The 26609-nt window shown below is 38.8% G+C and overlaps 1 protein-coding gene and 1 pseudogene across 1 annotated transcript in view; one reads left to right on the top strand and one right to left on the bottom strand.

Annotated features, from left to right (window-relative positions):
• The window catches only part of Rnls (renalase, FAD dependent amine oxidase), a 262021-nt gene extending 235908 nt beyond the window's left edge, over positions 1–26113 (bottom strand). The window contains exons 1-4 of the mRNA XM_057778762.1: positions 25777–26113; positions 24978–25083; positions 24109–24251; positions 15349–15507 (exon numbers count right to left, since the gene is read on the bottom strand). Of these exons, the coding sequence (XP_057634745.1) occupies positions 15349–15507; positions 24109–24251; positions 24978–25083; positions 25777–26101 (733 nt within the window). The 5' untranslated portion in view covers positions 26102–26113. The remainder of the gene's footprint in view (positions 1–15348; positions 15508–24108; positions 24252–24977; positions 25084–25776) is intronic.
• LOC130879227 (nucleophosmin-like) lies at positions 9175–9978 on the top strand (annotated as a pseudogene).
• Positions 26114–26609: the final 496 nt, after the last annotated feature.

Raw genomic sequence — 26609 nt, 5'->3', positions numbered from 1 at the left:
CTTAAAACCATGTAAGTAGTAAACCGAAAAATACCTTAGACTTGAGCACCACAAACACTGCTGATTCGCCTCTTGGTTCTTTTATTTATTCATTCAAATATTTAAAACATCTAAAGCAGTGGTTTTCAACCTGTGGCTGTGACCCATTTGGGGGTTGCATATGAGATATCCTGCAATCAGATATTTACATTATGATTCATAACAGTAGCAAAATTACAGTTATAAAGTAGCAACAAAACAATTTTACTGTTGGGGATCACCACAACATAAGGAATTGTATGAAAGGTCACAGCATCAGGAAGTTTGAGAGCCAGTGATATAAAGGCTAGAGAGAAAAAAAGAACTGATGGCCTAGTCTCACAATGAGCTCACGAAACTCACCAATGGCTCTGGTGCTGCCCAGTTTTCCAATTTCCACTCTGCTGTCATCAAGCCTTCAATATCTGCAGCCCCTCTTCAAGCTCAGTTAATGACTATGGAAAGAAAACCCATTGGTACAAGTCCACAGGTCCCAAGTCTCCTCCACCTGTGCTCTTGAGCTCCTCTTTGTCACGTGGTACCTAGCTGCCAACAGAGTCCCATTCTGCTTCCTCAAGACCAGGTTGCATGTGACTCCTCTGGCTTGCTTCTATATGATCTGTTTCTTTCTTTTAATAGATTGTCTCCATTGGTACACAAGCACAATGCACCCGTCTTAAAGCAACAAGGCAAGGCAATAAAACCAATCCTTCTACACTTGCTAACTACCAGTCCAATTCTTTGCCCCATCTTTCACAGAAAAAGGCCTCTGAAGAATCATCTCTAACATGCCATTCTTGGTAGGACTGGATATCTCTCACACAGAATAAAGCTTGATTCTCACAGGTAAAAAGGTCTAACTGTCTTATTTATAATAAAGCATTCATATGTATTCTGTATGATTTAATAACAGGATTATGTTAGTGACAGAATTTTATAACAGGGCATTAGAGAAATGTCTAAAAATTAGGATATATTTGATTTGATCATTCTATAACATATACATATACTAACGTACCAAACTGGGTACCATATAAACATATGATAGTTTGTCAATTAAAAATAAACTAGCTTTTTTAATTGCTTTATGGGAAGCACTTTTTAAAGTTAATTTTTATACAACAAGATAAATGTTCCTCAAATCCAAGTGAGATCATATCATTCCTCGCCTGATGCAGAACAAAACCTGGTCTTTGTCACTGTCCACAAACCCCTCAGTCACTAGCCCCCTGCTTCCTCTCTGCTTTCATTTCCCACCACCATTCCTCTTTACAGACTGGACGTAGGCCTCAGTGGTCATTTCTTGGTCCTTTCCTACTTTCTAGCTCCTTGATTTGGAACATCCCATCAGAAAGTCTCGCAGGTCACAGCTCCTCCACCTTCCCACAGTCCTGCTTAGGTGGAATACAAAACCACGCTAGTCTGGTGTTTTTCGTGGACCCTGATTTGCTTTATTTCCCTTTAGATTCACCATCTTTACACACGGATCTCTAACTGTTTCTCCTCCTACCATTATCAAATAATATGGAATATTATCTCATCTATCAGTATCATCTCACAGACATCCAATAGTTTTCAGCACACTTGAATAAAAATTTCTTCAGTTTTTGTTAACTTCACAGCTATACTTAAAGTTGCTAGCACACAGAAAATGTTCAATGTAATTTTATAGTACAATGAATTTAACATTTTAAATAAAAGTAAAGCTGTATCAATAACCATTATTAAAAATAAAACAGGATTTTAATTAATTTTCCTTGAGTAAAATTTCATATGTGCTTGGCAAAGAGAATTATAAATTTTTAAGAAAGAAATTAACAACTCACAGAAATTAAGTAAACTCTGCTTCGAATACAGTGATTTTCTTTGGCTACTTCATAGCAAATTTAGAAGATATCAGTATTTGAAAGGCTTTATCAAACCTTGTATAGCAGTTAATATTACAGAACTGTTCCTTTCTGGGTGTTCAAATTATTTTATAATGTATCTTTAAAACTTTTCTAGATGTAAACATCAAGTCAGAATGGAAATATGTTAAGCTCAGGAAACAGGGCTTCAGCACATCTCATACTCTTGTGGGAAATGGCACAAAACTTCTCAAATCACATTCTGTTATGAAAAACAGAAATAAACTTGGGCAAGAGCTCAATCAGTTAAAAATGCTGTGATTTCTCCTTTCCTTTATTATCCTGTCTCTTTTAAGCCTAATGCTTAAAATTCCATAATTTAAGTTAGTAATTACAGCAATACTTTTAAATTTTGAATTTAGCACATTTTATATGAATCGTCAGAAACTTGTGCCAGTGAGCCAACATCCTAGTTCCCAAATGTGTTCTATCTTTAAAATGTCTTTGTCAGTTCAGATAGGAAGAATGCTTAATGTGATTCCATGACTCAGCCGGTGGCAATGGCGCAGTTCAGAGAATTCTGGCTCTCCTTCCTTTCTTCTCACATCACCTCCAGTTTGATGTCTTTTCTAAAGGCTCTCAGCTATAAAAGAACTCTGGATGGAAAATAGTCCTGAGTTCTGAGGGGAGTGCACAGCAAGGCAGCACTATGGTCTTTTCTTCAGTTAGGTAGTAGCCAGGTAGGCTAGTGAAAAATAGTTTATACTATTAAGAGTATGATTATTAAGAATGAAGACATGGCACTCATAAGGCAGAGGCAGGAGGATCTCTGTGAGTTCGAGGGCAGCCTAGTCTACCGAGTTCCAGGACAGCTAGGGCTCTTACACAGAGAAACCCTGTCTCAAACAAAACAAAACAAACAAAAGAGAATGAAGATGTGAAAGTATGTATCATAGATGCATCCATTTCAAGCAAGGGACATCCTCATATATCAGTGCTTGATAAAAAGGGACAGAGGTGAACTGATAAAATTACTAAGGTTTGGAGCAAATTTGGAAGCCATAATTGAACTTGAAACTGTTCAACAGCTATGTTAACTTACCCTCTCTGGGTCTCTCTGTCCTCTTTTGTAAACTAAAGAAAATATTTCTTATCAGTTGGTATGAAAAGTGGCACAATGTACACAAATGCTAACTTCATATTTACAAAATGATGTTGGAACCATCATAACCTTCCAGCTAGTCTCAGAGGGGAACTTCTGTAGGAAATCTCCCTGTGTTTGGCTGGGACCATGGACGGGACATAAGTACAAGTAATGGTGTGCTGAGTCACCTGGAACTCCAAAATATGAGGACAGTATTACTCTGTGGTTGTTACCACATATCTAATGAGAAGTGAGCCTGAGAGAAAGGACCGACATTTGCTTATGCTTTGAGTGTATACTCCATTATGGTTGGGAAGGCATGATGACAGAGGCCCCAGGGCTGCCATTAGAGTGTAGAGATACTCAAATCTTTATATCTCAGTGAAAATAGGAAAAGAGAACAGATTGGAAAAAAGACCTTTGTGTGCAGGACACATGCTCCAGAGAAACTCTATCTCCTACAGGTGTGACCAGCTACCCAATTGCTTCACCAGCTGAGGACCCCAAATACACAAGTTTTCTGGAGACATGTCACATTCAAACCATGTTCAACCAGAGCAAGGGTTTCTGGTGACTCCTGTGTTTGCAGAGAGGAAAGGCTTAACTTGGGTTGTTGCTCTAGCATGTAGAGATAGAAGATTAAGGAGAAATGCTTCCAAATCTGTTGTTCTGCAAATACGTAGATGAGGTGAATATAAAAGGTAAAAATCAAATAGATCTACTGTTTAATGCTGCTTCTTCTCAATTTGAGATCTCAGTTCAGAAGATTGTAGGTAGATAGGCACAATCATTTGCATCCACAGAAAAACTGAATTACTTCTCCTATGGAGACCTTCAAGCTAAAATAACAATGAAACATGTTTCTGGGTCAACAAAGGAGCTGTTTCCTGTGCTTTGAGTCAAAATCTTTATAGCACAATGTCAACGACTAATCAAACATTTTAATTATTTTAGGTTAAACAATTTGATCTGATTTGTTCATTCTATAATGGAAAGATATGGAAGTTCTAAAAAGGAGGCTCAATATACTCAGTAGGGCAATGTTTTATAATATTCCAAAGTGAATGCTTAGTAGCCCTTTCCACCAAATTGAAACATTCACTTCTGGTGGGAAGTGGGAAGCAAGAAGCCCATAAAGCTAAGGAAGCTAGAGAAACTTAGAAGGCCCAGGAAGGTCAGATAATCACAAGATTTACAAGGCTCCTCGCCCCCACAATTATAAATGCAGTTAACAACGGCAAGGTGAAGACTCTGCTAAAACTGCCTGCAAGCTGGACAGGGAGCTCCGGGAATACAGCAGTGAGAGTTATCACCCGTGCTGGAGTAGGTATTTGGATGATGCAGATGATTTCAGTCACCCATGCTCAAGTAAATCAATCCAGGAAAGTCCTTAGCTCACCAAGTTGTTTGGGGATATATATTCATTTGTTATGTTGTCTCTGTCCATCTTCAGAAAACACACAGTTCATCTCTTTCTAGGCAAGAGTCACACAACAGCACAGGGACACCAGGGTCACAGATTTTGCAGTAGAGCTTACTGATATTTTAAGCATCAGTTTAAAATGAACGTGTGCTAAGGTTAAAAGTCCTTTCATTAAGTTCTACGAGTGTTTTTTTTTCTTCCAATCCAATTAAGTAAAGTTAATTACCATGCAATGTGCCTAACCAAGTTTTCAAAGATAGATTCAGTATTCCTGATGAACTAAGATCTCTGCTTTTTTCAACCAATGTTAAGATTCAAACATCACCACACACTCCTCCAAATCCACATCTACTTTTATCTTCTGAAATTCCCACTACAAAGCTTCTCCTGCCAAGATAATCTATTTTCAGTTCCCCATATTTAAAAGGCACGTCTATTTCTAACTTTCTTTTCACTAAGAACTAGTTCTCTCTAAAGCAGCCTCTCTCTTTTATTAAATGCTCTTCAAGTTGCAATTCCTAGTTCTCTTTCATTTGTTTAGTCATTAGATAGAGACTGATGGGTTATAGCTCTACAGCCACGAGGAATCCCAGGAAAACAGGAAGAGGATGAGTCTTAGACAAGCCTAGGCAACACACTGACTGCATCACAAAAATAAAATAAAATAGCTTAATCCAACAATATTTAACCCTATTATCCTTCCAGCTAACAGTCTTGAGACAAGAGGCAATAATGATCTCACATTTGAAGCTAAGAAGTCATCAGAAAAAGATGCTAGTCTACTGCTTACAATGAATTCTGGAAATGAGGAATGACCAGCTAGAACTGGCCTTACTACTCTTGAGTTCTACTGGCCAGTCAAGACCAGAAAACCCAAAGGGGTGTGAAAGCTCAGTCTTCTAGGGGATACTGTGTTAAAGGAATAATATTCTATTTTACAAACCCTGCAAATGGGAAAGGACAGTATGTCCCTCCTTGGAAAAGAATGACTAAGAAACAACTGGGAGAAAGCTTCCAGATGGAGAGATCAAGCCTTCATTTGTGACTTGGTATTTGTTGAACTATAGAGTCCTCAGGGCTTTGTATTGGTATTTGTTGAACTATAGAGTCCTCAGGGCTTTGTATTGGTATTTGTTGAACTATAGAGTCCTCAGGGCTTTGTATTGGTATTTGTTGAACTATAGAGTCCTCAGGGCTTTGTATTGGTATTTGTTGAACTATAGAGTCCTCAGGGCTTTGTATTTGTTGAACTATAGAGTCCTCGGGCTTTGTATTTGTTGAACTATAGAGTCCTTAGGGCTTTGTATTTGTTGAACTATAGAGTCCTCAGGGCTTTGGCAAAGTTCTGGTTGTAGTACTCCCCAGGATAGAAGACAGGGCTGTTCATAGCAACTAATAGGGTCATTTGAACTTAAGCACTGTTCACTGTATCAAGAAAACAAATTACTCATGATCTCTAAGTAGACTACCAATAAGCAAGGCGAGGGATATGAATAACAATGGTATCAAAACCATGTCCTTACAACAACATTAGCCAAGAATAAATAGATATTCAAAGAGATATGAAGAGCTATTTCAATTAAGAACAGGCGACTGAGCTCTATTGCAAGCCCATGACAACACAGGCAGCTCTAAGAGAAATTAGAGGAAGACAGCATGAACTCTAAATTTTCACTAAACTTTTGATGGGGGAAGCTTTGTTAACCAATCATCTTCAAGAGGTGGAACCTAGTTAAGGTGTGGCTTCCTGGAGTCCAAGAGAAAACTGGGGCACGGACCAGGTGCTCTGTATGTGGTACTCCTGTGACACAGCTGAGTTTGGACTTCCCATTCCTGTTTTGTGAGTTTTCCCCTTATAATAAATAAAAATATCATTGTTTTATCCTTTAGCTAGCCTGGTATTTCCTGAATCTAGCTAATTTTTATAGTTGGCACCAGGACTGTGGGACTAGAGTCTCCAGAGGCTCTGACCAGCCATGGTCAGGCTCCATGCTGTTGATTTTGGATATAGAATTCCCAGACCTGAGTAGCCGCTACCGGCTGACTTCTGGGTCCAAGACTGGCAGAGAGACATGGAAGACTGAGGCGGAAAAGGCCGAGGAGGTCATGCCCAGCACTGTCAACATGGGCAAGGAGCTCATGCCCAGTGCCACCACGGCCACCACGGGTAAAGCACCCTCTGTCATGAGCAAGAGGTGCCTGCCTCCCTCCGCTGACTGTCTCATGTGGCTGCCGAACAGTCAGGAACCTCCGCGGAGCACACAATTTGTGATTTACACTGAATAACTGTTTTTAATTTAAGCATATCTTTCAGTATTTGACACTAAATTCAGATTTAAACCAGCCACGTGACTACAAGTGCACGGCGACACCTACTGGCAGGTAATGGTTATTGCACCTGCTCCAGCTAACTCAACCATAGGTAAAATTTAAAAATCAAAAATATAAATTATAAATTTATAATTTAAAAGGACAAGATGATGGACAAATTAACCATCCAGGGTTTCAATAACCTTTTCATTTATACCATGTGCGAGGTTATGCAAGACTTATATAATTTCCCTCCTATATCATTATATTTGATTCTGGGGATTAGTTTTGTCCTCCATATTTTCTCCTTAAAAACATGGTTTGATAACAGGACCAAGAATGAGGTACTTTTAGAAATAATATAGTCTTTATAGACTGATACTGATCAATTAAAAGGACAATTCAAAATTCTGGAGAAGGATACAAACAATTTGACTAACAAGACCCATAGTATGATATCAGACATCAGGATGTCTGGAGAACAGACTGTAAGATGTTCTGCACAATGGGACCAAGACTCCATAAGGGCAATGAGTCTTGCTGCTTAGAATCCACAAGTCTTATTCACTAGTCTCAGTGCAAACTCCCCGCATCACACTATCTGTGAGAGTTAGCCAATAAGAGGCTAGAACTGACAGGCCAGGCAGTGTTTAAATGAATACAGTTTCCGTGTAATTATTCCAAGGCCAAGCTAGCCATGTGGGAGCTGGGTGGGATGAAAAGCAGGCCTGCTCCCCTCTCACTACAGGGGGAGATAACGGGGAAAGCTTTGTTAACCAATCATCTTTAAGAGGTGGAACCTAGTTGAGGCATGGCTTCTTGGAGCCTGAGAGAAAACTGGGGCATGGACCAGATGCTTTCTCTCTGTGTGGTACTCCCGTGACACAGGTTGGTCTTTCCATTCCTGTTTTGTAAGTTTTTCCCTTATAATAAATAAAAATATAATTGTTTTATCCTTTAGCTAGCCTGGTTATTTCCCATATCAAGCTAATTTAAACATAAACTTTAAACATAAACATTACAGAGTCCTAAAAAACAAAGTCGCATTGTTCAGTCAAAACTAACTAGAAAGTTGTCATAAATGAAAAATATATGAATAAGCAGCTCTCTCTAGAAAGATATGGAGTACAAATATGAAGAATTTCGAGAGCAATTTGGATAAAATCAAGCTATCCCATGCCTATCACCATAGAATTTAGACTCTAAAATTGAGTTACAATCACCAAGTGGCTATAAAGAAAACAACAAAGATATAAACAAAGGGGCAAACAAAGAGAACAGAATATATATGCAGAGGAAAGAAGTGTATATGGGACCTAACACATGGCAAGTGAGGAATCTCAGCTCAGAGGGAAAACAATCTCACATTAAATTGGCAGTGCCAATATAATTGGCTAGTATTCTAGGGGAAAACATAGTCTGTGGCCTGTCTTGTGCCTTATACAATAAACACACTGTGGTGGTTTGAATGGGTATGGCCCCTATGTATTTGATTGTTTGGTCCCTAGGGAGTGGTACAATTGGAGGTGTGGCCTTGCTGGAATAGGTGTGTCCTTGTTGGAGGAAGAACTTTACTGCGGGGGCAGGCTTTGAGGTCTATTATGCTCACACTACACCCAGTGTTGTTCAGTTCCCTTATGCTGGATCAATATGTAGAACTCTTAGTTCCTTCTCCAGCACCATGTCTGCCAGCATGCCACCATGTTGCCTGCAAAGACAACAGTGGTCTAAACCTCTGAAACTATAAGCTAGCCCCAATTAAATGTTTTTCTTTATAAGATTTGCCATGGTCATGGTGTCTCTTCAGCAATAAAACCCTAACTAAGACACACATATTTAAATATTAAGCATAAATAATTAAATTAAGGATATGTATTTGACTGGGAGAGTGGCTTGTCATTACGAAGTCATGAGTCCATTAGATATTAAAGATAAAAGCATACCTGACTAAATAAAAACCTTAAGAAATTATAATGACAACTGACATAAACAAAAATAAAAGACAAATGACAACAGTCTCCTGAATATTTGTAATGCCACATGACAAACATCAGTACCCTCATGTGCAAAATGTTCTCAAAGAACAGAGCCCGAGAAGCAAAGTACAGGAAATGACCAGGTTTTCACAGAGGAGGGAATATAATGGCAAATATGTTTATGAAGAAAAGTCTGAATTTTACTTTAAGTAAAGGACACTGCAAATTAAAACCAAAGTTATATACCTTTTTATTACTTTGACAGGAATTTTAAAAGAGTAAATGAAATGAAAAATAGTGCTGATATATGTACAAAAACACGTGTTATCCAACATTAAGAAGACTAGCTGCAAACATATGCCAAAGCCTATTAAGACACACAGACACACAAAGCCTATGTTCTGAGGAGTTTTCTCCACCTGACTTCTTTCACACTGAGGTGCATGCTTCCACCTCATGGAAGACTCGATGGGCATGGACATGAGCCCTCTTAGGCCTCAGATCTACCTTTTTGGTTGGGAACTAAAGGCTGACAAAGATCACCACTTTATAGTGGATAACGATGAAGATGAACACCAATTATCACTAAGAATTATCAGCTTGGGGGCAGGGACAAAAGACAAATTATAGATCATAGAAAGCAGGTGCAATTACAGTAACACTGGCAACTTTGAAAATGTCTGTTCAACCCACAGTTTCCCCTGGGGATTTGAGATTGCACTACCTGAGGTCTTAGGTGTGGTTCAGGGCATGTGCTTATTAATGGACAGCACCCAGCAGCTGGAGAGGAAGTAGGAGTCAGAAGATAAAGATGAGGAGGATATAAGAATCATGTCTGGAAACCCATCTGCTCCTGGAGGTGGTAACAAGGTTCCACAGAAAAAAGTAAAACTTATCAAAGACAAAGAAGATGATGATAATAATAATGATGAAAACAGAAGAAAAAGTTTCAGTGAATAAATCTGTACAAGAAACCCCAGCCAAAAATGCACAGAAATCAAACTAAAATGAAAAAGACAAAACCATCAACACTAAGATCAAGGCAAGGGTAAAGAGTCCTTAAAAAGACAAGAAAAAACTCCAAAAACACCAGAAGGACCTAGCTCTGTAGAATAAATTAAGGCAAAAATGCAAGCAAGTATAGAAAGAGAGCATGAACATTCATGGACACTACTGGTAAATTTAGCCAAAAGATGGGGAAAGAGGAAAAGAAGAAAGAAATGTAGTCTATACTTAGGTGCCGTCAACAATCCAGACTGAAGTCTTACTAGTTTCGCTTAATCGCCTTTCTTGATTGACCACCCAAACCACCCAGTCCCTGGCATTCCACAAGAAATTTCTTGTTTTCAAAGCATTTTCTTTCATTCTATTGATTTTATTGATGCAGAGAACTTAACTGCTTTCTACTATTCGTGCATATGTTTTATGTCTTTGGCTATGTTTTAGTGACTTCATATCCTGCTCAATATATTTTCAAGCAAACCAAAACAAAAAACAAAAAAACCCAAAACAACAACAACAAAAACAAAAAATCAAAAACCAAAACAAAAGAGACATGGCCACTTTGACTTACAAATTACACTCTGGGACTACTTATCACACAGTACACTATGAAAAGCAGGAGGACACAAGCATCTGTAAACAAGTATGTTTACTGATAGCTTTTTCCAGGGGAAGAGCGGGTAATCACATGAATGTCTATCAGTAAACAACAGGGACAAAATCTAAGGCATGGAATTTACAAACTATGAAAAAGTGTATGCAATTGGAATTAAATAAGAGTATTTTTGGGAAGGAATGTTGAGTAATGGTCCACTCTCAGAATGTTGTTAGAGATAATGACTAGTGTGGTGAGCTAAGGATTTAGCTAAGGAGCCACACATTCAGTCCAGGGAGTAGTAGGTTGTTCTTGTTGAAGGAGGTGTGCAATGGGCTGGGCTTTGATGTTTCAAAGGACTCACATCATTTCCAGGATGCTTGCAGATCAAGACATGAGCTCTCAGCTGTTCCTGCCACTATGCCTTTGCTCTGCCATCAGAGATATTAACACTCTAAAATTCTAAGCTAAATTTAGTTGTCTTGGCATTGGAGGTTTGTAACAGCAAAACAAAAATAAATAAGACATAAGTTGGTACTAGACATAAGTTGGCTATGGCTATGACAGATCTGATCATGTGGCTTTTTGGAGGAATGTGGAAGATTTTAGGATCTGGGGCTAGAAAAACAGTTAAGCGTAATGGACCATCCTAGTAGAATCATGGAAGACAGCAGTGTTTAAAGCACCATGGACTATGGGAGCCCAACTGGAGAGGTTTTAGAGGGGATCAGTATTAGCAACTTGACTAGAGACTATTCTCATGATATTTTGGCCCAAACTGTGGCTGCTTTTTTCCCTTACCCTAATGATTTGTCCAAGGATAACCCAAAATGTAATGAACTAATTATTTTGTTGAAAAATATTTAAAGACAACCTTATATCAACCCTGAGATATGATTATTATTAATCATTCTCATGTGGGTATAAGAAATAAAAATGTATAGTCTGAAGCATAAAAGAGTACCAGGAAATATAAGTTTAGAGCTGAAGCTTGTGCTGAAAGAGAGATTAAGGGGAGGGCTGATACTGAAATAGAGAAGGCTTCCCCTGAGAGCAAGACCCCACTCAGCTAAGCTTCAGCCTGCAATAGGAAAAGGCCCAAGGATTTTCTGCTCCTAAAAAGCAACCACAATCCAAAACCATTGCAAATGTGATCAAGGAGGGCAGGGTTCATCACAAATTGACAGCTAAACTTGGCAGTGTCATCCACGTGGTGCTGGCTTAAGGAAGCACTAATAAACAGGGGTTGTGGAATCTCCCTCCATAGTTACTGAGGTCAGGGTTGTATTAGGGTAGTCTCCACATGGAGGCCCTTGGAGGCAACTGTGTGAAGCTGTGAAAATGAAACCCGGATTGCATTGGAGATGCCAAAAGGTTGCAAATGCCAAATCCATGGATTTCTGCCAAGAAGTGCTATAGACAGTGGTGTACTCAGTCCGAGAGAGATTGTAGGCAGGAAAGCTGAACAGTAGAGCTATAATAGCTACTTGATATTAGATATGTAACTAAAGGAATTGGAATTTGCACCGCTGGGTTTTGATCTTGCTTTGTTCAAGTATTTCCCATGTCCTTTTGTAATGTATTATATGTTGGTATTATATGTTGGAAACACGCAATGGACTTTCGTATTTTATAGTAGATTACAATAGAGAGATTTCTTGAGTTTCAAAAAAAGACTTAGAACTTTAAATTCTTAAACAGTGTTGAGACTGAAAGACTACAGGAACTTTTGAAGTTTGACTAAATGCACTTTGTACTAGGATATAACCACAACTTATGGGAGCTAGGGACTGGGATTTGGTCATTTGAATAAAAATGTCCCCTGTAAACTCATATATCCCTAGTTGGTAGAACTTTTAAAGAAGGACTAGGAGGTATTTTCTTATTGAAGGAGGTGTGTCATCGGGGAGAGTTTTGATGTTTCAAAAGATTCATTCCATTTCTAGTGTTTTTCCCTCTCTCCTTCCCTCCCTCCCCCTTGACTTTTTCTCTTCGCTTTCTTGCTTTCTCTCTGCCTCCTACCTGCAGATTAAGATGTGAGTTACCAGCTGTTCCTGACACCTTTGCTCTTCTGTCTTGGAGCCTAGCACTGTGAAACTGTAAGCTCAATTGAAAGTATTCTTTATAAGCTGCCTTAGTCAACAGAAAGGTAACTAAGACAAAGACCAAATTTATAACTGGGCAAAGGAGAAGCACAAACTAAAGGCCTAGAAAACATGATCAATAAAACTATAGCAGCAAACTCCCTTTATCCAGAGAAAGAAATGTCTACCTAGAAATGAGCCATTTGGAACATCAACAACAAACGACCAGAAAAGAACTATATATACATATCACAATATATATACATACACACACACACACACACACACACACACACACACACACACATATATATATATATATATATATATATATATATATATATATATAAAACATTATAGTTAGAACCAAGAAAGACTATGAAAAGCTGCTAGAAAGAAGGATAGAGTCACATGCAAGACAAAATCATCAGAACAACAGCAGACTTAGAAACAGAAGGAGAAAATGGAATGATACATAAGTCCATAAGACAGCAATTTCCAAACCAGATTACTACATACTATTCTATAATAACTCTGAATGTTAATGAGCTCAAGTCTCTAATTAAAATGACAGATTAGTATAGTAAATTAAAAATAAGATGCTATATTTATTGCCTGAAAGAAATGTACCTATGGAAATTGGCAAATAGAAACTAAAAACCAAACAAATAGAACTAACAAAAGAGACAAGTATACTTATACTAATATTTGGCAAATTATACTTCCAAATCAAAGTTTCATATTGATTATGGGGATAATCCCTCATGAGGATATATCAATTACACACACACACATACATACACATTAACATATTCATTAGGGCATCCAATTTCATAAAAAATAAAACAAAGGCAATAACAAAAATCTACTGGCTGCACTGGCAGAGAGCAGCATCACCACAGTTGGAGTGGGTGCTTTCAGCACTTCATTGCTATTGGTCTCTGGCCACAATGCTGGAGGTTCACAGCTCAGTCTTCCTAGTAGGAATGGAGAGGATAATAACACCTAGGGTTGCTTTGGGGATGGAAACAATCTTGGTAATGGTAACATGGCAAAAGTAGCCCAATTATAGAGTAGTAAATCTTGAGAGGTTAATCATATGGCCCCTGAAGCATCCCTATTTTTTTAGCTGAGAAAAAGAATAATTATTAACTGCCAGAAGAAAGGAAGTAGTCCTGTTTCTTCTATAAAAGATAAAGTAGAAAAGGAGATAAAAACATAAGTAAATACAACCCACAATACACTGAAAAAATAGTCAAAAATTTCAGGTAAAATATGGTATTATGTTGATTTCACAGCCTAGACATGACTTAGAGAGAGAATGAATAGAAAATCATAAAGCAGTCAGCACACTGTTCACAGTGGATATAATTAGGTGGCATAGCCTAACTTCTGTACAAACTTTGCAGATTTGGGTGAATAGTTAATGCAATATCTTGGGACTATATTAATTTCCTCATGATGTATGGTTTGTACTATAGTTATAGTGTTTACCTAGGTTTTAGGTATTTTCTAGCCTAATCTGGGGAACTCCAATATATATTTGTACCACTAGATGGCAATATGTGACTTTGCAAATGGATATGTTAATATACCCAATCAAATCTTTGGTATCCAACTTTTCCTACCCACCCACGAATGTGAATAACAGTTGTCAACTAGAAAAGATATTTTCATTTCAAGCACATTCCTCAATTGTACATTTTTAGATAAGAGTTCGAGAAAAACACAGAAAATCAGATTCCATCACACATATTCTAGCCATATAATATTTTATATTAAAAACAAATAAAACAAAGGTAGCTATCTAAAGTCAATAACACTAAACCAACTGCAACACTTAAATGCATTTCAAAAGAAAAAAAATGAAAGACTTGGCTATTAAAGACTTTTCAGCAATTTGTAAAAAAATTGAATAACACTATAATCAGAAATAACACACCAATGACCTGGGTGGTGCTTGCACACGCCTTTATCCCAGCACTTCTGACCACCATTCCCGATAAAATCACAAATCTGCATACAGCAACCATAGTAGTCACTTTTAGTTTTGCTGTGGCAAAAGACCTGACAAAATCAACTTAGCGAAGCAGGGTTTCCTCTGGCTCACACTGAGGTTAAAATCCATCATGGTAGCAGGACCATGAATCAGAGGGAGGGTTCACAGCTCAAAGTCATCTTAAGTAAATTTCAGACAAATCAGTCCATGCTGGTTTCTTGGCCCTGTTTCTGAGAACACCTAGCATGGTTTGGGAATGGCTGCATTTCCACTGCCCCTTACTGTCTGGGTTCTATGAAAATGGATCTTTACCTTCAGAGTCAACCTCCCTAGGAAGCGACAAGAACTGGTACCATAGGGACAGGCTAAAACCCTTGGAGAGGATGTCTTCTGAGACTTCCCATTTGTCATGTCTCAGGTACATAAAATATATTTTTATAAAAACTGACCACCCAGCTAGATATATCAACATGCCCTGGGTTTGCAATAAATTTTCACTTTCTTCAACAAAACCTTTGTAATATTTTAATAGTCCTTTGCATAAGAAAATAGAATATCAAAGAATAATATTGGACTTGCTTACAAAGATGGGTTAATCTGCTTATTGATGTCTCACCAAATTCCTTTTTATAATATGTTAATTTTGGGGAGAAATGCGTTCTGCGTTCTTTTATTCAAATAAAGAAAATTCCTTATTTTTTTTTTTTTTTTTATAAATTTGGCTCTTTTGACATCAGGACAATGTATCCTCTATCATATCCACCTACTTACTCATCAATGAGGCTAAGGAACTCCACCAACAGCAGTAAATACTTAGCAGTAACCCAGAGAGCAAGGAGATAGGAGATGAGGCATGCCAATATGATTATAGATTTTTCTCTCAAAAAGAAGAGCAAATTTGCGCTCTCCCAATCCATTCCCAAAATAGGTAAATAGCAAGGCTTACTCACAGTTCACAATGTCACCTTGAAGTTCCAGAATCTGAGGAGCTGGCATGGTGAGGACAACAAGGTCAAACTGCTCGGGGGAGCCTGTATCCTTGGAGACTTCCCACTTGTTATTTCTCAGGTTGATCTGGGTCACACGCTGTTTGAAGAAGATTTCTGCACCTGCTCCAAAGCAAAATCAGGTCCTTGTTACCAGGATTTTTCACACGAATGATGAGGAAATGAAAAACAAAAGTCGATTCATTTAGGTGAACAAATTGCTCCTAACTTTATCTTCTGGAGTTGCATCTTTCTTTTCTACGTCAGTAGTATTTACTCCCTTGACCACCTGTACGCCTGGGCCTCCAATCAACATTCGCTATGAAGGAAACAATTATACAACAATACTACACTGATCACTACTACTTCTAAATCCATTTCTACTACTACTTCATGGCCAACTTTCTTTGAGAATTTGTTAGCTCCATCTAAATCAACTGAGCAAAGCTCATATGAATGCATAGAGTCTGAAGTAGCACGCACAGGGCCTGAACAGGTTTGCACCAGGTCTCTGCAAATATATTATGGTTTTCAGTTTAATGTATTTTATGGAACTCCTGAGTATGTGAATCAGGATATATTGTATGAGAAAAGACTCTATTTTCAATAAAATGGAAAAATACTTATTTGCTGTCTTAGTTACTTTTCATTGCTGCAAAGAGACACCATGATCAAGCAACTTATATAAGAAAACATTTAAGGGGGTGGGTCTTGTTTACGGTTTCAGAGAGTGAGTCTGTGCCTATCATGGTGGGAAGCATGGCAGCAGACAGGCAGGTATGGTACTAGAGAAGTACTTGAGAGTTTATGTGTTGAGACAACAACCAAGAGGTGGAGGGAGAGGACTAACTGGTAATGGCTGAGCTTTTGAAACTAAAAACCCACTTCAGTGACTCATTTCCTTCGACAAGGCCATACAACCAAACTTTACTCAAGTAGTCCCACTAACAGGGGACAAAGTATCTAAACATAGGCGTCTATATGAGGGCCACCACACTAGTCAAGCATTTGTTACATATTAAACTAATTTGTTTGTTATATATCATACTAATTTATTTCAAAAATGAAGAAATAGGTATCAACCTGTTAAGCCATGATTTAAAAATATACAGGTGACTAGGAAGCTTGTCATCTTTGCAGAATGAATGTACATCAGTAAATGCCATTAGCAATTCTCAGTAATAATACCTAGCAATTAATTCTCACTAGTATTACCTAGCAGAATAACCTTAAACAATCTTAAAACATAACTGTAGGGGAGATCAAGTTGTCATTAAGGATCAAAACCAAGAAAATCACTGACTTCCTACTTCCTTTCTTAAAATGTACCACAACATTATTATAATGATTTTCCTAATTTTTATGTTGTATTCCCTTTCATTTTAGAGCCACGGATATCTTTAATGACCATTTTCTATGTATAGCATACATTGATTATAAACTTGACAGTATCTCTAAAAACCTAGAACCAAGCCTTTGGGGATATTTCTGAGAAATTACCTAGATGAGAGATTATCTGAGGTAGAGTGACTGCCCTTAATGTGGATGACACCATTCCCTAGGCTGAGATTCCAAATGCATAAAGGAGGAAGTGTGCTGAGCAGGAGCATTTGTTATCCTCAGCTTCCTGGCTGCAGAAGCCTGCACAGGATCCTGCTGCCAGCATTCCCCCCACCACGATGGGCCGGACTTCTGAACAGTAAGCCAAATAAACCCACTCTTTCTGAAGTTTCTTCAACAAGATACTTTCATCACAGCAAGAGGTAAAATAACTAAGACAACATATAACATACAAATCAGAGTGCTTGAAACATAATATATTTTGGGGTCATCATTTGTTTAAGAGAATAAAACATTCACCATTAGCCAAAAGAAATTCCAGTTGGGTAAGTAAGTCTTAGTATACTGATATCTCAAATTTCAGATTGTGTAAAGACTTTGGTTTAGAAACAAATCTGGAGCTGGAAAGATGGCTCAGCCTGAGGACAGGAGTTTGAATCCCCTGAATCCACATAAATGCAGGGTATGAATGGTATCCTTCCTATAAGTCCAGACCTCAGAAAGCAGAAACAGGAATCCTGGGGAAAAGTTGATCAGTCAGATTAGCTGTATCCCAATCAGTGAACTTTGGATTCAACTGGAAGACATTGTCCCAATCAATACGCACTGAGTGGTTGAAGAAGATTCCTGATGTCAACCTTAGGCCTACACATGCTAATATGTACACATACATCCTACACACATACCCATACACATGCAGACATGAATACATACACATCTGTATACCATACACATCTACACAAGAAAAGAAATACTTTTATTCGGCTTCATGGATGGGGAAATGATAATACAAGGGGGCGAATCAAAAGCACAGTGAAAGTCAATGTTTATCATCACCTGAGACATTTCATGCTCCCAGGCACTAAAACTCTAGCTTCAGTCCAGCTTTATCTGTGAAGCCTCCGTTTTACAGAAGTCCCAGCTCAACCTGATCCTTCCTCTCTCTGAACCTATTCAATACAGTGCTTGAAGTTCTAGCTAGAGCAATAAGACAACAAAAGGAGATCAAAGGGATACAAATTAGAAAAGAAGAACTCAAACTTTCACTATTTGCAGATGATATGTTAGTATACATAAGTGACTCCAAAAATTTGATGAGGGAACTCCTACAGCTGATAAACAATTTCAGTAATGTGGCAGGACACAAGTTCAACTCAGAAGAATTAGTAAGCCCTTCTATACAGATATGATAAAGTTGCTGAGAAAAAAATCAGAGAAATGTCACCATTTACAATAGCCAAAAATAACATAAAATATCTTGGAATAACACTAACCAAAAAGTGAAAGAACTGTACGACAAGAACTTTAAGTCTTTGAAGGAAAAAATTGTGGAAGATATCAGAAAATGGAAGGATCTCCCATGCTCTTAGATAGGTAAGATCAACATAGCAAAAATGGTAATCCTACCAAAAGCAATCTACAGATTCAATGCAATCCCTATCAAAATTCCAGCACAATTTTTCACAGATCTTAAAAGAACAATAATCAACTTCATACGGAAAAACAAAAAACCCATGGTAGCCAAAACAATCCTCTACAATAAAGGAACTTCTGGAGGCATCACCGTCCATGACGTCAAGCTCTATTATAGACCTACAGTAATGAAAACAGCTTGGTATTGGCATAAAAACAGACAGGTGGATCAATGGAATTGAATCAAAGACCCTGATAATTGATCCACACACTTTTGAACACATGATTTTTGACTAAGAAGCTAAAATTATACAATTTTATTTATTTACTTATATTGAAGAAAGCATCTTCAATGAATGGGCTGGCATAACTGGATGTCAACATGTAAAAGAATGCAAATAAATCCATATCTATCCCCATGCACAAAACTTAAGTTCAAATGGATCAAAAACCTCAACATGGTCAGGGAAAGGTGGAACTCATGCCCCTCCTGAGCTCTTCGTGATGTCTTTACCACCAGTTCCATGGAGAAGTATGACTGGAAAGAGCCTGTAAGAGTCTTGGACAAGAATTCATAGCTGGCTAAAATTTGAAAGACTTAACAGCCAAGCAATGCCCAGAGGACAGGGTTCCATAACATCCAGTACATGCTATTTAGTGAGAATTTTTAATTTTGTACATAGCTATCTAGATAGAGGACTAGCAATGTTTAATCATTTTATAGAAACAAATGTGTTTCTTCTATATAGTTTCTTCATTTCATCCCCAACCTCCCTCCACTGTGTGTGTGCGTGCACACACAGATACCTAGCTATATTCAAGCATGTGGAGGTCAGAAGAGGAGTCTATCAGATGCTTTCTACCTAATCTTTTGAGGAAAGTTCTCACTAAACATACAGCTGGCCATTTCAGCTAGCCAGCGTTTTTTTCTTATATCATTTCCCATGAATTAGTTTTAGTAAACAGCACCTGGAAATGCTGAGATGAGACCTAAAGATACAGAAGAGCTCTCTAAATGTACTGATTAAAGTAGACGAAGCAAAAGTCACATAGCTTGTGTACTACTTCATAGCATCCCTTGAAAGAACACTGTACTGGATAAATGTCATGATTACTTAGCAGGAAGAACTGCGATAGAGAACCACTCAGGCTCACTTCCCTTACATCAATTTTAGAAAAAAGTAAACAAATGAAAAGGGAAGATAATGAGAGGTAAATATTACTGTGCAAAAGTCCTCAGAGCTGACAGCAAATTAAACCAGCTGTCTTTCTAAAATAAATTAATCCTGTCTACTTTGACAAGTCATACTGTATATAGTGACTTTCCATATTGCTGATCAATATTACTGTGAAGGAATATGATAAAGGAAAAATTAATGCATTGATAGTCCCATCTGTTGAAAGGACAACACAAATAAAAACTTCTAGTCCAGAGACCCAGAGGATAAATTCATCTTCTTATGAATTTTGGGAATACATAAAGCACTTTTAAAAGTTGATGCATCATTCTCTGTCCTAAGTAGAGTTACTAATGCTGGAAGAAAGAAACACCATGACCAAGGCATCTTGGGGGAAAGGGTTTATTGCAGCTTACAAGTCCAGATCATTACCATCAGTCCATCAGTGAGGGAAGTCAGGCCAGGAATTCAGACAGAGCAGGACACTGGAGGCAGCAGCTGAAGCATAAGCCATGGAGGGGTGCTGCTTACTGGCTTGCTCATCATAGCTTGTTCAGCCTGCTTTCTTAAAGGACACAGGATCACCAGCCGAGGAATGGCACCACCCACAACATGGAACCTCCCATATCAATCACTAATTATGAAAATGCTTTACAGCCATTCTTGGGTCATCTTTCTTATTTGAGGTTCCCTATTTTCAGATACTCTAGCTTGTATCAAGTTGGCCTAAAAATATCTAGCATACTCTCCAGATGTCATATGCAGAAACTTGGTGTAGGAGGTCCTTCTGTCTTTTTGTTGCTTTCATTGGTTAATAAAGAAACTGCTTGGGCCTGCTGATAGGGCAGAACTTAAGTAGGCAGGGAAAATTAAATAAAATGCTGGGAGGAAGAAGGCAGAGTTGGAGAGAAGCCATTGATCCTCCTCCTGAGACAGACACGATTAGAATATTGCTGGTAAACCACTGCCATGTGGCGATACACAGATTAATAGAAATGGGTTACATTAATATAAGAGTTAGCCAATAAGAAGCTAGAGCTAATGTGCCAAAGAGTGTTTTAATACAATTTCTGTGTGATTATTTCGGGGCTAAGATAGCCGGGTGGCCAGGACAAACAAGTGGGCACTCCTGTTACAGAAACTGGTAGGTAATTAATCTTCCAGACTGCATAAAGAAACAGAACAGTAACATCCTTCTGGAGCCAATAACTAAATGATAAAATGTCAGTGCACTATGAAGCTGTTGACTTGAGCCATATGTTCACCAACATATATGTCCACACAGTATGAGACTTAGCCTCAAAATATAGGAAAAAAAAATCAAAGGGGGGAGGAAGGGCCTTTAAAAATGAATGTTGAATGGGAAGATAAGCATTCTTCACCGTCTCCCATAGGAAAGCTAATAGGAAACAATAAAGACAGTTTTCAGGAAGTTCTGCTTCTGCTATTTACCAGTAAAGACACTGACTGGTACTCAGTGAACCAATGCCTTGTTGTATCATTAGTCATTAGGAATAATGATAGCTGCCTCAGGTGGTTGTTAAGGATTAGGAATGACGTGTGCTAAATGGTTAACACTTGCTAAATGATAGCTACAGTCCTATTGGCACTTTGAATAATCCCACTTCAGTAAGTATCAATGACAAATGAAAAAACAAACAGAACAGTAGAAAAGAACAGCTGTGAGATTTTTTTTTTTCAGTTTTTAGACCTGGGGCACAGACACTGAAGACTATGTTGACAATCTGATTGCTTTCATTGTGAGTATACAAAAAATATATTTCTGATTTTTAAATAATTATACACTTTGGAAAGTAAAAAATGTTGAATCTTTTTTAATAAAAAAAGAGAAAGTGCCTCCATAAGATACAGCTGTAGGGCATCTTCTTAATTGGAGATTGATGGGGGAGGGCCAAGCTCATTGTGGGTGGTGGTCCCTGGGATGGTGGTCCTATTAGAAAGCAGACTGAGCATGGCATAAGGAGAAAGCCAATAAGCAGCACCCTTCATGGCCTCTGAATCAGCTTCTGCCTCCAGGTTCCTGCCCTGTTTGAGTTCCTACCCTTACTTTCTTCAGTGTCATGAAAGACAAACACTTTCCTCCCCAAGCTGCTTTTGGTCATGGTGTGTATCACATCAATAATAGTCACATATTTGATCAAACAATGTTCTGGGTCCTAGAAATACTGTGGGAAATTTTAGTTGATATTAAACTTAATATGAGAAAGGTAGATTGCTCTCCCTAATGCAGTGAGCTTCAATCAATTAGTTAAAGGGCTAAGGCAAAAACATTTACCTGCCTGCCAAGCAAAGAATGACTCCTGTTAGATAGTCTTACAATTGTGTCTTGAACTTTTTTTTTCATTGTCTTAAAACTAGAACTGAAACATTGGCTCTTCTTGAGTCTTGAGCCTGTTAATCTTCGGACTGGACTGTGGAATATTCCTTTTCACTATGTGAATATATGTCACTGTACTTGGGTTAATAAAGAAGTTGACTGGCCAATAGATGGACAGGATATCGTTGGGTGGAAGAGCCATACTGAGAATGTTAGGAAGAAGAAATGCAGAGGGAGCAAGATATGCTGGAGGACAGGTAAAGCCATGAGTCAGGTGGCAGAACATAGATTAATAGAAATGGGTTAATTTAAGTGGTAAGAGCTAGTTAGTAATCAGTCTGAGCTATTATTAATATTAAGTCTGTACATTTATTTTGGAGCTGGTGGTCCCAACTAAAACTCCAACTACACTGGACCTAAACCATCAGCTCTCCTGGGTGTGAAGCTTGCTGACTCACCTTTCAGATATTGAACTTGATAGTCTTCATAATCATGTGGGCCAATTCTTTATTCTCTCTCTTTCTTCCCCCTTCTTTCCTTCTCATGAGTATACACACACACAAACACACACACAAACACACACACAAACAAACACACAAACACACACACAAACAAACACACACATTTTCAACTTTTCATAGCTATTAAAAACCGATAACAATATATTATTCCCAAGATACCCATATTCTCTGATGTTCAAGTCACTTACATAAAATGGCATACTATTTGCAGGTAACTAATAGATGCCTTCCAATATACTTTAAAACATCCCAGATTTCTCACAATGCCTAGAACAGGATAAATGTTAACTCAATGTATTTTTTTATAATATGTTGTTTAGAGAATTATAGAATGGAAAAAGTCTATATATGAAGGACAACAAAAATAACTATACATATTACTACACATGGATTAAAAAAAATCAAGGTGAACCATATCCTAAAGACAGATGCTAAAGAAACAGACTAAGGGTCCATGAATTGGGGAGTGTGCCTATACATCACTTCTCTCTCATGGAGCATACTATAAGTTGTGCAGCAACTTTATGCTTGTTTTTTAGAACCTTCTGGAATTGTTTTTCAGATTTTGGTTTATTTGGTTGTTTATTGAGACAGGATCTCAAACTATAGCACTTCCTTGCTTGGCACTCACTAATCCAAGTTGTCCTTGAACTTGTGGTGGTTGTGCATCTGCCTCCAAAGTCCTAAGAAAACAGGTATATGCCACCATGCCTAGCCCTTTTTCAATGTTTCTGAACTATAGCTGGTAGTGGATATAGAATATCTGAATGGAGAAGGGAGAGCACAACATATTCTACTGGTTCGGTTTCTCTGAAGAACTCAATGACACTTTCATAGTCTGAATATCAAATGGAGAAATGGCATACCCCAGAACTGTATTTTTTAGGTGTTCTGTTGTATGTTCGATCTCATTGACCTTTCGCAGGTTCAGATTCTTGACGTTTTCATTAAGTAATGCTGACAAGAAAGGCCAAAATTCTAATAATTATATAAATAACTGTGAAAAAACAAATTTTCAGCTTACACCTTTCCATAGTAATCTTGAATGGGGTACTTAGCCAAATTACAAATTTCCAAGATAGCTTGATCTATAATAGGAAAATAATTTATCACCCAAGAAAACCTTTATTTTCTCTTTTTATAAGATATCAGTTTTCATAGCATTCATACAATGCATAAAGAAAAACTGAAAATTCTAATAGAATATGGTCCAATTATGAATAAGACATTTAAAAAAATGCCAAGAGCTGGTTAACAACAAAACAAAAAGTGTATAAATTCCTTCATAACTTAGGAAATAAAAAACAAAACTATAAAAGTATGATGTTTTTTAACATACTATGCCAATAAAAATTTAAAATTTCCATAACACTCAGATGTGAAGAACATTCTCATTCACTACTGATGAGACCGGTTTTTAAGAGTAACACAACCTGTTAGAATTCAATCCTATAGCCATGTCAAGGTGAGAAATGAAAAACTGTTCTTATACACTCAAAAATTTGTGAATATAAATGAATGTAAACAGATTAGTAGTAAATAGAGACTGCCATACAGCTCAATAAGACCTCCAAATTGATTCTAGGTTTACTTTGGAAGAAGGAAAGTCATATTTTAATAAGACAAGAGCTTAACTATTTTTATAATCGTCTATATGATACTAACCTTGACTGCACAACTTTCATCCTGAAAGGTAGAGAAAATCAAGCCCCACCTGATTTTTTCAAGTAGTGCTTAACAATTGACGAAATTCCTTGCGGTGCCACAAAGTTGCTATCTCCTTCTTGCACCTTCAATCCTTCAATAGGAGAGGTCAGAGGCTCCAAAATCCCATGAGCTAACAGCTCCTCATAAAACCTGAAATAACCATATGGAAATGTATAGTGTGATTAGCTCTGAAACCACTGTCTTGTCTTCTAAAAAATCAAATCATACTATAAATCCTCATACAATAAACTCACTGTTAACTGTGTTAAAGCAAACGTAATTCAGGAGAAGAGCAAAAATTCTCTAAGAACCTGTAAATCTTCTGCTGACATTACGGCTAATTTCAATTTCAAGTCCTATTTTTCTACATAAAAGTGAAGTCAAGCCGGCGGTGGTGGCGCTCGCCTTTAATCCCAGCACTTGGGAGGCAGAGGCAGGCGGATCTCTGGGAGTTCGAGGCCAGCCTGGTCTACAAGAGCTAGTTCCGGGACAGGCACCAAAGCTACAGAGAAACCTTGTCTCGAAAAACCAAAAAAAACAAAACAAAACAAAACAAAACAAAAAAAACAAAACAAAAAACAAAAAAAAAAACGAAAAAGTGAAGTCAAGAAAAATACATAGAAAAGTATTATATGCTCCATTTTAAATGTGCTTAGAAATACTATCATTACACTCTGCCATCTTCACAACTAACAATTACTAAAATGTATTGAGCCCTTTTTGTTGTTCCATATATATAATGTTATACGGTCTTCACAAGGATCATAAGAACATTTCATTGTCATAAGAGGCAACGTTTGAAAATGTGTTAGAAAGAATGATTGTTTCGTTTTACATCATACATCTATCTACTAAGACTTCAGAGGAGTGACTTACTCTTGATGCTTTTTTGCATAATGAGGCGTGCGGGTGATGTACTGAGCTCCCAAGTCAGCTGTGCATCGGGGATTATGAGGACTCTTGGCAGTAAACATTCTTCCCCCTTAAAATAATTCATAAGCAATTGTCAGTGCATAGAATGAGCCTTTTCGAAATTGTACAACTTACCCTAGCTAGCCTGGTGGCTTTATTATCCTTGTCCAAACACATTAAAAACATTATTAATCTAAGCTGAAGTTTTTTATCGTTGTTTATTGTCCTGGATATCTGGTTATTGTAATTATTTTTTATTTGAATAAAAAAAAAGGACTCTTGAATGTTGTACTACTGCCCTACAGTGTTACTAGTACATATTGTGTTCACCTGAAGAAACGGACGAAACAGTGGATGACTAAGTCGAAATGGATGAAATGCCGGAGTGACTAAGGAAGGCTCCACTCAGGACATTCAGTCTAACCATTTGCAAAGTCTTGGTCAAGGAAAACGCGGGAGTCCGCAGACTCTGGAGAAAGCTGCCAAGGCTCAGAGCGGCCTCGCTGGGCCCACGCTGGCGGGGCGCCGTCCTCCCCGGCAGTGCTCCCTGACCCGCCATTCTCGGGCCCCACCGGGACCTCCACTCGCGCGCGCGCACCCAACCTTCCGGCTGTGGCAGCCACGGGTCACGTGACGCGGTGACGGCGGTGGCGCGCTCCCACCGCGGCCCAAGGCCGGGCTTTTCCCCTCCGAGCGGCGGGGCGCGGGCCCACAGCTCCCACCAGGAGGTCCGCCCTCCTGCTCCCGCCCTCCCTCCGCTCACCTGCGTCGCCAGCCCGGTCCCACAGCGCGAGGTACAGCGGGCCGGCTATCGCCTTCCTCAGCAGCGCGGCGCACAGACTTCCGGTCAGCCCGGCGCCCACCACCAGCACCCGGAGCATGGCGGCGGCTCGCTCGCGGTTGGCCCGGCGGCGGAGGCTCGGAGTGTCGCGGGCTCGCGCGGCCACCGTGTCCCCGCGACCGTCAGGACCGTGCCCTGGGCGGGCCGCCTGCGCCGGAGAGGGCGGGGAAGCCCGCAGCGGTGGCCTAGACCGAGACAGCCCTCCCCGGCCTGCACAGGAGCTCGCCGGGTGAGCTCCGAATCCCATCGGCCCCTGGAGAAGGATCTGGAAGGCACAGCCGCGGCCTGGGCCTCGGAGGAGGACTGCAGTGAGGGGAGGATGCCACGGCTGCGTTTCTTCTGGAGCCTTATAGGCCACTTCTGGTGACAGAAAAGGATTTTGAGATCAGGGAGATGTTTTGGTTACAGTAGTTCAGAGACTACAAATTATGTTTCCTGATGGCGGCTGCTTCGTCTATGAAATGTGGAAAATAATGTATCCTTTCCAAAGCCGTGAAGAATACAGATACTTGGTTCACCAGGAAATTTTACATCGCTTACCATGTCAACAAATGCTAACTCCTGTGTCCAAATGGATTCACTGTGCACCAAGAGATATAATAATGTGAAATGCATTCTGCCACCACCACTTTGTCCTAAAAGTTCCCAGTGAAACAAAAAAAAAAATGAAAAATAGGAACCATTAAAAAATAAATTGTTACCTGAAAAATGTGGGATCTTGGCAATAGTGGTCAATAGCAATAACACATTTAAAA

This window comes from Chionomys nivalis, chromosome 8 (genome assembly GCF_950005125.1).
Source record: "Chionomys nivalis chromosome 8, mChiNiv1.1, whole genome shotgun sequence".
Taxonomy (NCBI): domain Eukaryota; kingdom Metazoa; phylum Chordata; class Mammalia; order Rodentia; family Cricetidae; genus Chionomys; species Chionomys nivalis.
Note: the sequence above shows the minus strand (reverse complement) of the source record. Positions and strands in the feature narration are given on the sequence as shown.